Source organism: Thunnus thynnus, chromosome 6, assembly GCF_963924715.1.
Source record: "Thunnus thynnus chromosome 6, fThuThy2.1, whole genome shotgun sequence".
Lineage (NCBI taxonomy): Eukaryota > Metazoa > Chordata > Actinopteri > Scombriformes > Scombridae > Thunnus > Thunnus thynnus.
Window position 1 is genome coordinate 33,026,382 of NC_089522.1, and position 14,741 is coordinate 33,041,122.

General features: G+C 38.3%; 2 protein-coding genes across 6 annotated transcripts in view; one reads left to right on the forward strand and one right to left on the reverse strand.

Annotated features, from left to right (window-relative positions):
- Positions 1 to 9,456, reverse strand: part of ptpn18 (protein tyrosine phosphatase non-receptor type 18) — a 35,687-nt gene extending 26,231 nt beyond the window's left edge. For 2 of the 3 annotated variants that reach the window (XR_010928779.1, XM_067593473.1), the window contains exons 1-3: positions 9,259 to 9,456; positions 372 to 480; positions 1 to 29 (exon numbers count right to left, since the gene is read on the reverse strand). The exon at positions 1 to 29 is cut by the window's left edge and continues 48 nt beyond it. Coding sequence is in view for 2 of the 3 variants with exons in the window: in XM_067593473.1 (XP_067449574.1) it covers positions 1 to 29; positions 372 to 480; positions 9,259 to 9,330 (210 nt within the window). In the remaining variant the exon portion in view is untranslated. The remainder of the gene's footprint in view (positions 30 to 371; positions 481 to 9,258) is intronic. The other variant, XM_067593474.1, reaches the window with a different exon arrangement.
- Positions 9,457 to 12,727: 3,271 nt separating this feature from the next.
- The window catches only part of gripap1 (GRIP1 associated protein 1), a 60,142-nt gene continuing 58,128 nt past the window's right edge, over positions 12,728 to 14,741 (forward strand). For all 3 annotated transcript variants that reach the window (XM_067593475.1, XM_067593476.1, XM_067593477.1), the window contains exon 1: positions 12,728 to 12,882. In XM_067593475.1, the coding sequence (XP_067449576.1) occupies positions 12,835 to 12,882 (48 nt within the window). In that variant the 5' untranslated portion in view covers positions 12,728 to 12,834. The remainder of the gene's footprint in view (positions 12,883 to 14,741) is intronic.

Consider the following 14,741-nt stretch of genomic DNA (forward strand, 5'->3'; position numbering starts at 1 on the left):
CAGAGACAACATCACCCGAGACTGGTCATCTACACACACACACACACACACACGCACGCACACACACACACACACACACGCACACACACACGCACACACACACACACACACACACACACACACACACACACACACACACACACAGTTATCATTAATGTATTTGCATCAGTGCAGCTTTGATTTTCTTTGAGTTCCTCTTTTGAGTTTCTTGGTATTTCAGTCCTGTACAAACTTTCACAGAGGAAACAAACACACACACACACACACACACACAGAAGAAGAAGATGGAGGATGGAAGGACACACAAGGAACAAAGAAGAAGAAGAGAGGACAGGAAGTGAGGACACAGATAAAGCAGGGTGTCTTCATACATGGCAGGATGTCTTTGTATCTGTTCTTCTTGATGTTTTCCTTCAGAGCTCCGGTCTCGGAGGTCAGACTCAGATCTCTCTTTAACAGCGAGGTCTGTGAACGCACCACCTGCCACACACACACACACACACACACACACACACACACACACACATATACAGAGGAAGGTTAGTGTGTGCAACAAGTTTTCCATTTCTTATATAAATTATAATAAACACATTTTAGTATGATGATAATAAAAAAACACAAGAGCCGCAGACCGCAGACTATAATCTAAACTCAGAGTTCATGACAGCAGCTGCAGGAACAACAAAAAAAGAAAACAGAAGTGAAATTGAAGAAATTTTTTTTTAACTTTGACCAGAGCCATGCTAGCAGTTTCCCCCTGCTTCCAGTCTTTATGCTAAGCTAAGCTAACCATGTCCTGGCTGCAGCTCACAATTTCTCTGAACGACTTCACAAAGTCTGTCTTAAACCAACAGTCAGGAGCCCAGATGAACATTAAAGCTGTTTTTCTTGCTGTAATCATTCCTCCTGTTCATACTGACCATTAGAAGATCCCTTCATAATGACCTTACAATGGAAGTGATGGAGGACAAAATCCACAGTCCTCCTTCTGTACAAAAAATGTTTTTAGTACCTTTAAAGCTCACTGAGCGACAGGCTGTATCTGGTTTGTTAAATCTGGTTTTAGTGGCAGTTCTGTGTGTCATGAAATGTTGTGAGATGTTTCAGGGAACGTTGTTGGCAGATATGGCGGACGCCGCTGCGTCACGGCTCACACAGTGATTCATGATTCAGTAAACGCCTCTGAAATCACGATGCGACGCGTTCAAAGACCTCTCGCTGCTGCTGTTTCTAGAAATCCCTCGTGATTTATTTTCTCTTTCACAGCCTTTTGATGCTGATGAGTGTGAACCTGAACCGCTAACCATGTTATCACCGTGTCATGGGCACGGTTAGATATAACCGCTGTTGCATCATGGGTAACACTATCTGTGCCGGAGAGGTTGGGTTGTTGGGGAAAGTGTCAAAACTCACATCCTCATTTTCTCTGCTTGCTCTGTAACACACACACACACATTAACAGCCTGACGTTTGGACTGTAATGTGTCCTTCATGCTTCCCATTTCATCGGTCACATGACACACAGAGACACACACACACACACACACACACACACACACACACACATAAAGACTTTTGATTTGTTTCTTTATTGTTAGTTTATTTGCATATTTTTGTCGGTGGATTCAAGGAAAGTCTCACGTTTCATCATCGGCTGCAGCAAAGAAATAAAAACTTTAAATGTGTGTTGATGATGATGAAGAAACAGCCGCTGCAGAGGAAGAAGATATAAAACAGGTACAACTTGTCAGTAGATTCGTTTTCAGTTTGAATATCTTCACTTATCCTTTAAAAATAAACCTGAAACCAGCTGCAGGGCGGAACTAAGTACATTTAGTCACGTATGTGTTTTTACTGCATCTTTAGTTTGTAGTTGAGTCTTTTTTGTATAAAGTCAGGTCTTGTTCTTCAGATCCCAACACAGACGAGTCGTTTCAGGAATAACGACAACAAGGAAGCTGCTGCTGCTGCTGCTGCGCTGAGTTAATAATGAATCAACCTGAGAGTAAGAGTGAGTGTGATCAGAAAGAATGAGGAAGCAGGATTATTGACTAACTAACCTCAGTTGCCAGAGAGAAAATAATGGCCGACCTGCGGACTCACCTTAAAGCAAACACACACACACACACACACACACACACACACGCACACACACACACACACACACACACACTGGAAAACACAAAAACTAACTGTGTGTCTGATTTAAACTTCCCGGAAAGGTGAAGAAACACACACATTTATATTTTAGGAAAACAAAGTACCTGTTGTGTTATTTAAAATAAAAAAGGTTGTCACATCCTCTGAAATGTGACAGTTTGTAGGAAACAGGAAGTGATGTAAACTGTCGAGGTTCACAGAACAGCAGCTAATAAAAGATGATAAATGTACGATCGAAAAATAACACCGAGACTGTTTCAGTCTGACGGTTTGTCTCCACCTTGTTTTTTTTTAGTTTGTTTCATGTTAAAAGCGTCTCTGTGGTTCCTTTTTTCACAATAAACAAGCTGACGATCCGTCTGCCTCTGACGCTGACGGTTAATGAACTTATAGATTTATAGAGATGTTTGTTCTTTCTTCTTCTGTGTCTTCGAGTAGCTTGATGCTCTATAAATTAAATGTATTATTATTATTATTATTATTATTAAGAGTTTTTTCTACAAAGTCTACAAAGGTTTGGTAGCATAAATATGATTTTTATTCTGCTTTTCTCTTCTTTTATTCATCTTGTGACCCTTCGTGAGGTTCCTGAACCGCAGATTGGGAACCGCTGCTCTAATGAGTCAAATTAAGAGTAAAATCGTTCTTGGCTGATCAATCAGAGATATGGATCGATCATATATCATATATCATATATCATATATCTGCCATATTGTGTCTTTATTATTTTAAAGAGATTGTTATGCTTGTTTCTCTGTGAGAAATATATAATTATCGTTTTTAAACAGTTTTATTTGTGTGAAATCTTTAAATCTGCAGGAATTACGAACAACAATCTAATTATATATTTATAGTATAACGTATAAATATATAAATATGGATGAAATAACAGGAAATTGTGCTGCGAGACGTTCTGCTGCTGATCAATGAAGATGATCAGAAAGTGACTGATAATCAAATCAATGCAGGTTTATTCTTTGTGGTTTGTTTGATGAACATGAATAAAAATATGGTGTAACGTCAAATCAAACGTTCAACCTTCGTTCTTAATGATGCTGCTGCAGTCAGGTTATTGATCCTGATCACTAGTTTGATTAACTGTTTTTATTCTTAAACTTGTGAGAATTTCTTCTTTTATCTTTTACTGAAGTCTAAAATGTTACTTTCAGGATTATAAATCATAACTAATGATTTATAATCCTGACAACAACACTGTCATCCAGATTATAAAAATACAGTCCAGTTAATCCAGTTCAATCTTAAAGCTCCAGCAGATATTTTAGATGATGACATGTTTCCATCTCTGCAGCAGCAGTTTGTGTGTATCTCAGTGTGTGAAATATATTTACAGCTTGGACCCACTAAAAGCTGCAAAATCATGGCTGCTTATTGTTCTATGTTTCTGTGACTGTAATGTTTATTTGTATGTTGAGATGTGACGTCTGATGTATCTGTCTGGTGCAGCAGCTGCTCGCGTTGGTCACCACAAACTATGAATAAAGGCAAATAATCCGTTGAAACTCTGCGGTTCTGCTTCTCTTTTGCATGTTTTGAAAACGTGTGAATGAGTCCAGATGCAAAATATTTGTCCTTGTTTATCCAGCAAAAAAACAAATCTATCAGTAAGAAACATGAAACATGGAGTTGCTAACCAAACACTAAATAATTATCTAAATGTATGAGTTTGGGATCTTTTTAGGTTCAGTTCGGACGTCACTACCACTCCTGAAATGTGCAGCTGTCCACATACTTTTGGCCACGACGACGAAAACAACAAAACAACAAACTAAAAAGGATCAACGTCACCGGAGGTAAGTGAGGAAATGTGTTTACATATCTAATCTAATAAAGATCCACTTACTAGCTTTTCCAGAGCTTTCAGCTGCGTTCAAAGCTACTTTACGTAACTTTACGTCTGTGAGGCACTTTGTAAACTTGAGAAATGCTGTTTAAAGGTGCAGTTTGTAGAATTTAAAGCAGAACGGACTCAGCAGAAATGGAATATAATGTTAATAAGTATGTTTTAATCAGTGTATAATCACCTGAAAATAAGGATCGTTGTGTTTTTTTACCTTTGAAACTGTCTTTATATCTACAGAGGGAGCAGGTCCTCTTCTACGGAGGCCGCCATGTTTCTACGGTAGCCCAGAACAGACAAACCAAACACTGGATCTAGAGAGGAGCTTTCACAGCCACTGTAGGTTCTCCTACACATTCAGATGGTTGTAACCTCACTGCTAGATGCCACAAAATAAAGTATATTGTGTGTGTGTGTGTGTGTGATGCGTGTGTGTGTGTGTGTGTGTGTGTGTGTGTGTGTGTGTGTGTGTGTGTGTGTGATGTGTGTGTGTGTGTGTGTGTGTGTGTGTGTGTGTGATGTGAACTCTTCTCAGCGTCGAACCCTGCAGGTTATTTTCTGTCTGTTTCTCTTCAGCCACCAACATTTATTTAGAGCCTGGTTCTGTGAATATGAACAGAGACGACGACAGATCGGCCGCCGCTTCACTTCTCTTCTTTCAGTTCTGAGTTTCTGATTTTAAACACAAACTGTCACAAGAACAAATTTAACCAGAACGAGCTTCAAACTGGAAACATAAATATGTCTGCAGACGTACGTGGAGAAGACTGTAAAGGTCACTGAGGCTGTAAAGTCTGAACCATTAAATGTCAGAAAATGTATGTTCATGTTTATGTTTATGTTTATATTTATGTTTATCTTTATGTTTATGGGTGTTTATTGAATGTTTTTATGCATTTTTCAAGCCTGAAAATGCCTAAAAATGTGAAATGTTTAAAAATCTTAACATATATCATCAGACTTTTAAAAGGGTTCTGAATGTATTGATTTTGCTGTCTGGCGTGCTCCTTCCCAGCACCTCCTGTTACAGCTCGATCCTATTGATCCTATTGATCCTATTGATCCTATTGATCCCATTGATCCTATTGCCACAGATATATCTATAACCAGTATATCTATATATGCACCACTGGTAGAGGGAAAGTGAATGTGGAGGTTTCGATCTAGTCGATCCAGCCAAATTAAAGTGATCATTTAATAACATTACTTACAAATTGATCACTTTAAAAGATCATTTTACAAACCTGTAACCTTCATCATATGCAGAGATTAGAATCTTTGGGGTTAAAGTGAATGAACACATTGGAAATGCAGATACTGTAATGTGATATTTCTCCACATTTTTTGACAATCTCTTGATAAAGATAAATGAACAAAAGCTTTATTCCATGTCTGTACAGACAGCTGAACCATTCAATAATTTATTATCAATAATACATGTCGCTTTATATTTGCTTGTAGTTAAACAAACATGTTAAAGAGGACAAATTCAGCTTTTAGTGATTTTCTGTTATTTCTATGCTGTTCGGTGTCGGATGTGAAACACTGAGGTGAACGTATGTAGAGACGCTGCCTGTAAGTCAAAGCTCAGGTTTCAGCTGCCCTGATGCTTCGTTTGCAATGTTTTTATTTGTACGGATGTTTGAGAAGTTTTAATTCGGAGTAAAGAATCAGAATCTGTTTATTAGTCGAGTTTGCAGCACACAGAGAATGTGTCTCTCAACAGAGAAGAATAAAAATACAATAAGACTAAAGTAATGATAATAATGAAATAAACAAAGTAGTACTAAAATCACATTTAAATCTATTTACAGAATGGAATAGTAATAGTTAAATGAAATATTGATGTACAAAGAAAATATGAACTGTCTTGTGGATGAAGAGATGAAGTGTATGAAGGTTGAATGCAATGTGCAGCGTTCAAGTTGCAATACACGACATTCAGCCACTAGATGTCGCACTACAGCACCGACATGCCAGACCGAAACAAACGTGTGTGTCGCGGACCAAACTGTCAGACCGGGCAGATCTGATCAAATATGGATCGAGATTCTGTTGCTGTGTCGCTTGTTTCTGCCTCAAATGCTCTCAGGAACACGTTTTAGTTACTGTCTAACTGAAATATGAGAAAGTTTGTGACGCAGCCACCATCTTTGAAACAGACATGGAGGACACAAAGGGACTCACATGCACTAACATGCACGCTCACATGCACTAACATGTGGCTACCAAAACAAAGAAAAGAGAAGTGAATGTGACTTCATTCTCTGCTCAGGACGCCATTACTCCAGTATTATCTTTACATAGCAAATAATTGTTTTCTGACATCCAGTGAGGCTCAGTGTCATTTATTGGACCTTTAAATGATTGAAGAGCTCCGACTGTGGACTGTAGTCAACTCTACCGTCTTGAGGGTGTTTAGCTCCAGGCTGTTATGGCTGCACCAGGATGTTAGCCGCGCCACTTCCTGTCTGTACGCAGACTCCTCCTGGAGTTTTGAGGAGCTTTACAGAGGAGCTTGTGGATAAAAAGACATAAAATCCTGCTGCTATAATTTGTTTATGTAGCCTCTGGAGCTGGAGAAAGCTTCCTGACCAATCAGAACAGAGTGGGAGGAGAGACAGGAGCTAAAACGGCCTGTTTCAGACAGAGGCTGAACTGAGGGGCTGCATAAAGTGCAGCTAACATTGTTTTGTAAGACTTTGTTCAAACTAAATAAAGTTGTAGAGAAAAAACGAGCTTCTTCCTGTATTTGTTGATGTTGTCACTCCCGCCCCGGACACATCTGACCAATGAGAGGAGAGAATGTTCTAACTTTAGGTTTGAAAACGCCCTCAGATCTCTGAATGTTTCACACGAAGCAGCCTGACAGTTTATCAGATTATTGGCTGCAGCTTGTTTGAATAGTGAGTGAAGAGATCAAACCAGAGACAAAAACAGCAGCAGGTTTTTCCAGGAAAGCAACAGACTTATTCCCAACACTGTGTGTGTGTGTGTGTGTGTAGCAGGAAAAGACACACACACACATATATATATGATGATGAAAAGTCATGTAATGTGACAGGATGTAAACATAAATACATGTAGATATTTATATGCTGGGCAGTGTCTGATACACTTCACCAGAACTAACCTCAAACCTCAAACCTCAAACTCTTCTCAGCTCTTTCTCACCTATTTTTAGGTCCTAAAGCTCTCATACGCATGTGAGAAAGATGTTTGTTTTTTTATTTATTAACCTTTTATCAGACAAGTATAAACATGTACTGGATCTGGAGCTTCCTGTGTAAAAGGAGACCGCGGTGAACGGTCTTTCATCTCGCTCTTTAACCCTCATCACTGCTGTCTTATTCACTCACCATCTTTAAGTTACACTGATGATGAACCATAACAGGCCTCATATCCAAAAACAACAAGCACAGTGACAGGAAGCAGGTAGCCCCTGCAGTCACTTGGTACCACAACACTCAAAAAACCAGCAGAGACAACAGACTCTCATTTAAAAAGCTTCAACTTCTCTCTAGAAATCGTTCTGGTCTCTAAATTCAATCCAAAAATATTATCAGTAATATAAACAGGGGCCTTTTTAAGCATAATGAGTATGTTTTAAGTACATCTTGCTGATGATACTTGTGTTCTTTTTCTTATTTTTTACATTCTCGCAGTGAGTCCGAGGTGCAAGTAGTACGTAAAAGTAGAACAACCACGATGTAAAATACTCTGTTGCAAGTAAAAGCACAACAAAATACACTTAAAGTATAAAAAGTAAAAGTTTTCATAATGCAGTTTATCCTTTTAAGTGTTATTATGATTATGATTATTGTCGTTATTATTTTGCGTTAACATGTAATGGTTGGTTGAGGTGAAGGTAAATGTGTTTCTGCTGGAACAGACGACGGTCCGTCCGTCTTTATATAAGAAAAGATCCCAGGAGGAAGCAAAGACTCATGGGACGTAATCTCTACCGTTATGTTCATACAACCTTTTAAAATCTGGAGCTGAAAGCACCAGAATAACTGAAAATACACATTTTAATATGTGGTCAAGAGTGGCAGCGACTGCTGAATGACTAACTTACAAACAGGAAATTTCCATTCTGCAACTTCCAACACAAACGTTTCATTCTGAGGAATTTTACTGCAGTGTGAAGTATGAACACACATCATACACATGTAATATACACATATAGATATTTAGTCATATATAAGTAGGACACATGCACTTTACATACACTCATGTTTTATACTCTTCTTCTTGTTTTATTGCTTTTACTATATTCAATATTACTTTTCCTGACTGTGTTGTCGAGGAGTTGAAACCTCAGATTTTTACTCTTGTATATTTGTGTAATGAAACGTAAGAAACTGAACTAATATTATGTAAACTTCCTTTATGTATTGTCCCACATTCTGCCAAGATATTCAAACTCAGTTCCTTCAGTTCAAACTTAAATCAGTTTCACATTACATGAGTCTTTACTTACAAATTTACTTGAGTTGCGGCTTATTTTAACTACTTTATATACTGTTGGTAGTTTAATTTGTAAAAATTGTATTTTATAAACTGAACATATATGTTTTATATGTGTGTCTTAATCTTACAATATGATTAGAGCTGTTATAATATCATAATATCCTTTATTTAAATCGCACTTAAAACACATAAAAACAGAAAATACACAGTGCAGCTACAAACTAAAACACATTTAACGCGATGCAAGTGTACTCTCATACTTCAGTACTTTTTTAAGATTTATACTTTTTAAAATTATTTATAGTATTTATTATTATTATTATCAGGTATTTTCAGGTATTTTATGCCTGTACTTTGTGTGATTTAACGTGTTTTTTTATAGCAATGTTAATTCTGTCCCTTTACATTTATAATGTGGATAAATAAATAAGTCAAAGCCAGTTTATGAAAATGAGTCTTTAAAAGAGGACACAGAGGTGTTAAATATAATATTTTCCTCTGAAATGTACTAGAAAGAAGTGTAAAATAGCATAAAACTGTTGAACTAATAAATACTTCAAATTTGCAGCACTTATAAGTAAAAGTACTTAGTGCTACTTTACTTTAAAGCATTTAGATAATTCTTCCTCTACTGTCCCGACCACAACATAAACACACTCAACTCTAACCACTAAACCAAAGGCCAAGCTGCTCTGTAGAAACTGCAAGTGTAGAAATGTCCTCACAGCTTTCACACGGAGACAGAGAAATGAAAGACAGACACTCACGCTGTACTCCTGATCCACAGTCCTGGGATCCACAGTCCTCAGAGAGGACAGCAGAGACGGCAGCAGCTCCATATCACATCGAATAACTTCCAACAAGTGTCAGAAAAACATCCAGCAGTGGAGCTGACCTGCGCTCCTCTGACTGACTGTCAGAGCTGTGACAGCAGACAAAACTGAAATTGAAATATACCGCTCTCCCTCCCTCCCTCTCTCTCTCTCTCTCTCTCTCTTTTAGTTCTCTCTTAACGTCTGTCTCAGTTCTGTCTCTGTATTTAACCCTTTCTAGTTAATAATTAACTCTATAATTGAGCTCTCTCTCTCTCTCTCTACTACAGAACGAGGAGGAAGTGTTATGAAATTAAATGACAAACAGTTCAGGATCTCATCTTGATTACTTCACTGAGTTTTAATGACCCAGGGTGTTTCCTTCCTCAGGGCACACAAAGCCAAACTCACAACCCTTATACACAATGTGTGTGTGGCCATAGCAACGTCAACCAGACAACCAGTTTCACCTGTGTGCGGGCAGATATGCAAACACCAGTGACAGACCATTAGAATTAACAGACAGCTAGTTGTGTGCACGTGCTGCTATATTTAGGCCTCTTCTTTCCTTTATATTACATCCTGTGTCATTTATTCTTTTTTTTATTGTGTCTCAGCAACGAGAAACTGCTCTGACTCTAATTCCGTCTTTTATCTTCCTGTCCACACCTCAAACTGTTGTGTACTTTGAGATCAGCTTGTCACACTCTTGTTGTCACACTTCCTGCCTCAATCCTTTGCCCGTTCTGCATCTGTGTCTGCCTTCAGCCTCGAACTCTGGTGTCCGTCCCAACATCCACACTTGCAGTATTTACAAGCGGTCAAGTGGCTACTTGTGTGATGTGTTTACTGTCACGGCGTCCGAGTGTCTGTTGAGAGCTCAGAGTGGTGTGGAGATTTATCAGAGCTCACTGAGACACTATTGATTAATAAGGACATCCCGTCACTCTCGCAAATACAAATACTGTGCAAGGTACAACGAGCTCAGAGGATCTGTTGAACAGAGTAAACTCAACCAAACAGTGTTACAGTAAAAACAAACATTCATGAGCTAAGATGAGAAACACAATTAAATACAGTTTTCTAGAAGCAGGTAGCTTAAAATAAAAGAGACATAATATGATATGATTTCTGTCTGATAACATTTTTAAGAATGGAACATATTTCTCTACATCTTTCACAATGGATATGATGTTTAATATTTATCTTGACAGTATCAGATATTACTCTTATCAGTCCCATTAAGAAGGACAGATTAATTATTAATATTATGTGATGACCATCGGTGGAGATGAAGCTGTAATTTAGTTTTTGGATACTCAAAATGCTAAATCCAACTTATAAATTTAAACTTCTTATGTCTGTTGATTATTGTCATTGTCCTAAAACCAGCCAATAGCTGCACTACTACTGTTGCTACTCAGTTAAGCTTTCTTACCATCAGAAATGGGGTGCCACAGGGGTCTATCCTTGGTCCACTGCAGTTTACATTATACATTAATAAGATAATTCCTCCTAATCAATATTTAAATGTTCATTTTTTTGCAGATGATACACTTTTATATGTTAAACTGAGCTCGGGCTCTGACTCCTCTTCAGTCTACCTTCGATGCTTTCCAATTATCACTCCTTAATCACAGACTAGTCATAAATGCAGAAAAGAAAGTGTTGTTCTCCACCTCCACCAGTGACTCTGACTATCCTGCCATTAAAACTTTTAACGGCAGCCATATTATTCTTGCTGAGTCATACAAATACTTAGGAATTTGGCTTGACAGCAGACAAACATTCAAGATTCATATTCAACATTTGACTCAGGAATTAAAAATCAAACGAGGTGTCTTGTGTAGCATTAAAGATCGTCTGTCTCCCTTCAGCTGTAAAACTATAACTAATATTGTCTGTATTGTCATGCTGCCTCATCAACACCTCAGCAGTTAAACCCTGTGAATCATAATGCGAATGTTGTTTCTTCTATGAATGTTTCTTGTTCTCTGGTATCTCTCGGAAAAGAGATGTTAATCTCAATGAGACTGCCTGATTAAATAAAGATTAAATAAAATAAAAACCTCTGCCAACAAGTGGACTGGTGTTGCACAATATAATAATATACACTCGGGTGTGAATATAATTTTAGAGCGGTGTTAGAAGTGTGGGTTAAGTATCTGTTAGTATGTTTCAAACACCTGTCAATGTGTGAACTCGCACTTCTGTGTTCAAGGCTGCATATGTGGGTCTTGTTTTTTTGTCATTCTCCAGTTGTCCACCAGACTCTCTTGCCAGGTTCCCACACCCACCTGCTCACCTGTTGCCACTCCCCAGTTATCCTCTGGTCCTCTGCCATCTGTTCCCTGCATGTTGTCTAATTGCCCTCCAGCCATCTGTACTGGTCGTCCTGTTCCTGTCTTTACCTGTGGTTTAGACCGAGTACCTGAGTATGAACCGACTGCTTGTATTGGCCCTTCTGGAGTTGTTTGCTTGTTAGGGCTGTTATATCTATCTGTCTATCTATATGAAGAGGAATAAATAGAATAAATGAATAATATAAAGAATATAGTGTGCAAGGTTGAATTAGTACAGGCATTGATAAGCTGTAGCAGCGTTCATGAACATGGATTGTGCAAAAGAGATCAATTTAAGTCCTTTGATCCAGGAAATTTAAATTTTGCGACCGCAATAATTAATGCAAATCCAGGAAATCTCTACAATATTTGCCAGACTGCACCTGCTCTGCATGAAATGGCTAAATCTCAACAGGCCACACCTGATTTAAAGCAATTGTCGCATTTCATGACGCAGTAACTGACGTCATCGCAGCGCATTCAGGTAGAAGAAGATAAATGGAACTCGGTATTTTATTTTTTATATATGACTTTGAGCCCGTGGTTCTCATGTTCTGAAAATATATCAAAGAATTAGCACTGAGGTATAGTTGTTTCTGTGATATCCAGTATGCTTTTCATCCAAGGAAGTGACTGCATATGACTTTTTGCATATTCAAATCACATTATTTTCCTTTGCTTGCAGTTTTTTTTCCAATTCCCGCAATTTTACTGCAAAAAGAGCACATAAAACATTGCAATTTGTGGCCTATCGCAATATTTGAGAAAAGCTGCTGCAAAATCAAACATTTTTGGCCGCAATAATCACAAAAAAACCTGGAGGGACTGATATTTGGCTGATATTAATTGGCAGAAAAATTAAAAAAAAACAAAAAGTCTAACATTGAAGCAATTTTTTAGCCAAAGGTTTTAAAAATAACGTACATTATTGGATTAAAAAATGTTTTAGGCTGCCCTGTCATCATCTTCTTTGACTGACGGGCAGCGGACGGTTCAGTTTGGCTCCAGCTGAAAACACCGGAGCAGATTCTCGGTTCTCGGAAACAGCGTCAGAGTGAGCGCTCTGTGCTCTGTCGGTTCTCGGAAACAGCGTCAGAGTGAGCGCTCTGTACTCTGTCCGCCTCTGTGCTGCTCTCCTCCTCCAGTATACTCCGCTAGCTTAGCCTGCTAGCTAGCAGCCCAGGTGAACATGGCCATGTCTCAGGCTCTGTCAGAGGAGGAGTTTCATCGGATGCAGGTGAGAAAAACACGATAGCTGTTATTTCAGGTCGGTGGGCTGACGCACAGGTAGCTGTCAGGTCTGTGAATAACACCTGTCATGTCTGTCAGGGACGTTAGCTCCTGATGCTAACCGTTAGCCGTTTGGGTGGGAGTAGTTAGCTCGGCTGTTTGTGTTGTTGCACAGAGAGCTGAAGGCATTAATTTAATAATGTCAGGGAGGTGACGGTCAGTCTATGCTGAGTTATTAATCTGACTGATATATCTATATATCTGCCAGCTAGCTAATATGTTAGCATTCACGGGACAGTCGCCCTGATGAGAGTCACGGGTCTGAAAACTGAGTCAGCTAACAGACAGCCTCAGTGTTAGCTTAAACATAAAGATAAACATTATTCTCATCCATAACACAAACAGGTGTACAATCAGCCACCTACAGTGCTGCAAAGTAACTAAGTACATTTACTCAAGTACTGTACTTTAATACTATGTTGAGGTACTTGTACTTTACTTGAGTATTTCCATGTGATGCTACTTTCTACATTTCAGAGGGAAATATTGTACTTTCTACTCCACTACATTTATTTGACAGCTTTAGTTATTTTTCAGATGAAGATTTGACACAATGGATAATATAACAAGCTTTTAAAATACAACACATTGTTAAAGATGAAACCAGTGGTTTCCAACCTTTTTGTCTTTTGATGTCTTACAAAAAGCAGTGTGTAGTCGGGGTCACATTTCACATGTCTATGAGTTGTTAACAGCTCCACCAAATAGTGATTTTTCCCTCTAAACTTCTCACATGCTTTCATTTCAATAAATGTTCAAATGATCCAATATTTCAGCAAAAATCAAAGATTAGAGAAAAAGTCCAAAAACTGAAAACAGATTTGTGTATCAGAACTTTGTTTTTTCTTCTTTCCTCTCCCATTAATCATCTCATGACTCATTAATCTAATGATGTCATATATCAGTAAGAGGAACCAAACCACCACTTTTACTGCAATACTTGAACTGCATTCTGCTGTTAATACTTATCAGGGTTGAAGTATTAGAGGGGTTATGATGTCGTGGGGTTCGGTTCTTTTTCATTACAACAGAATTCATTTTTTAAACCATTTTTACAAAAGAACAAATTCAGAACAGGATTAGAATTGATTTATATTTTAAATATAACTAAATATTGTTTCTGGAGCAGCAACAGCAATGTTTATAACAGCAAAGTCACGACATAAACTCAGTAATATCTCACTGGAGAGAAATCGAACATGTCAGTAAAATAAATACTTTTTCTGACATGAAAATACTGAGTGAAGTTTAGAAAGAAGAACACAGACATCAGTCAGTATCAGTCCTTCCTCCTCCTCCTCCTCCTCCTCCTCCTCCTCCTCCTCCTTCCTCTGCTGATGTGACTGCAGGTTCTGCTGGTAGAGAGGAAGAGCAGGTTTGTCTCAGCCAGCAGCTGAGTTTAAAAGAATTAACCAAATTTTAATATTTGTGGCAAACTAAGAAAAACAGTCAGACTGCAAACATATAGACGGACAAACAGGTTGAAATTTTGCTTTTCTGCATGTTTATGCTTGTTGGACAGAACAGCTGTTTTTGATATATTACTTACTGGCTTTTTACTTTACAGTAAGGAGAGTAGTCGTCGTCAACTTGAGTAAAACTTCACCTGGTTCACAAACTACCAATCAGAGACACATGCAGCCTCTCCGCTGCACCTGAGTCTGATGGAAAACTCTGCTTATGTACTTTTACTGCAGTAGGATTTCTCGTACAGGACTTTGACTTGTAATGGAGTATTTTTACATTGGTAGTTTTACTTAAGTAAAGATCTGAATACTTCTTCCACCGCTGGTAACTTACTGTGAC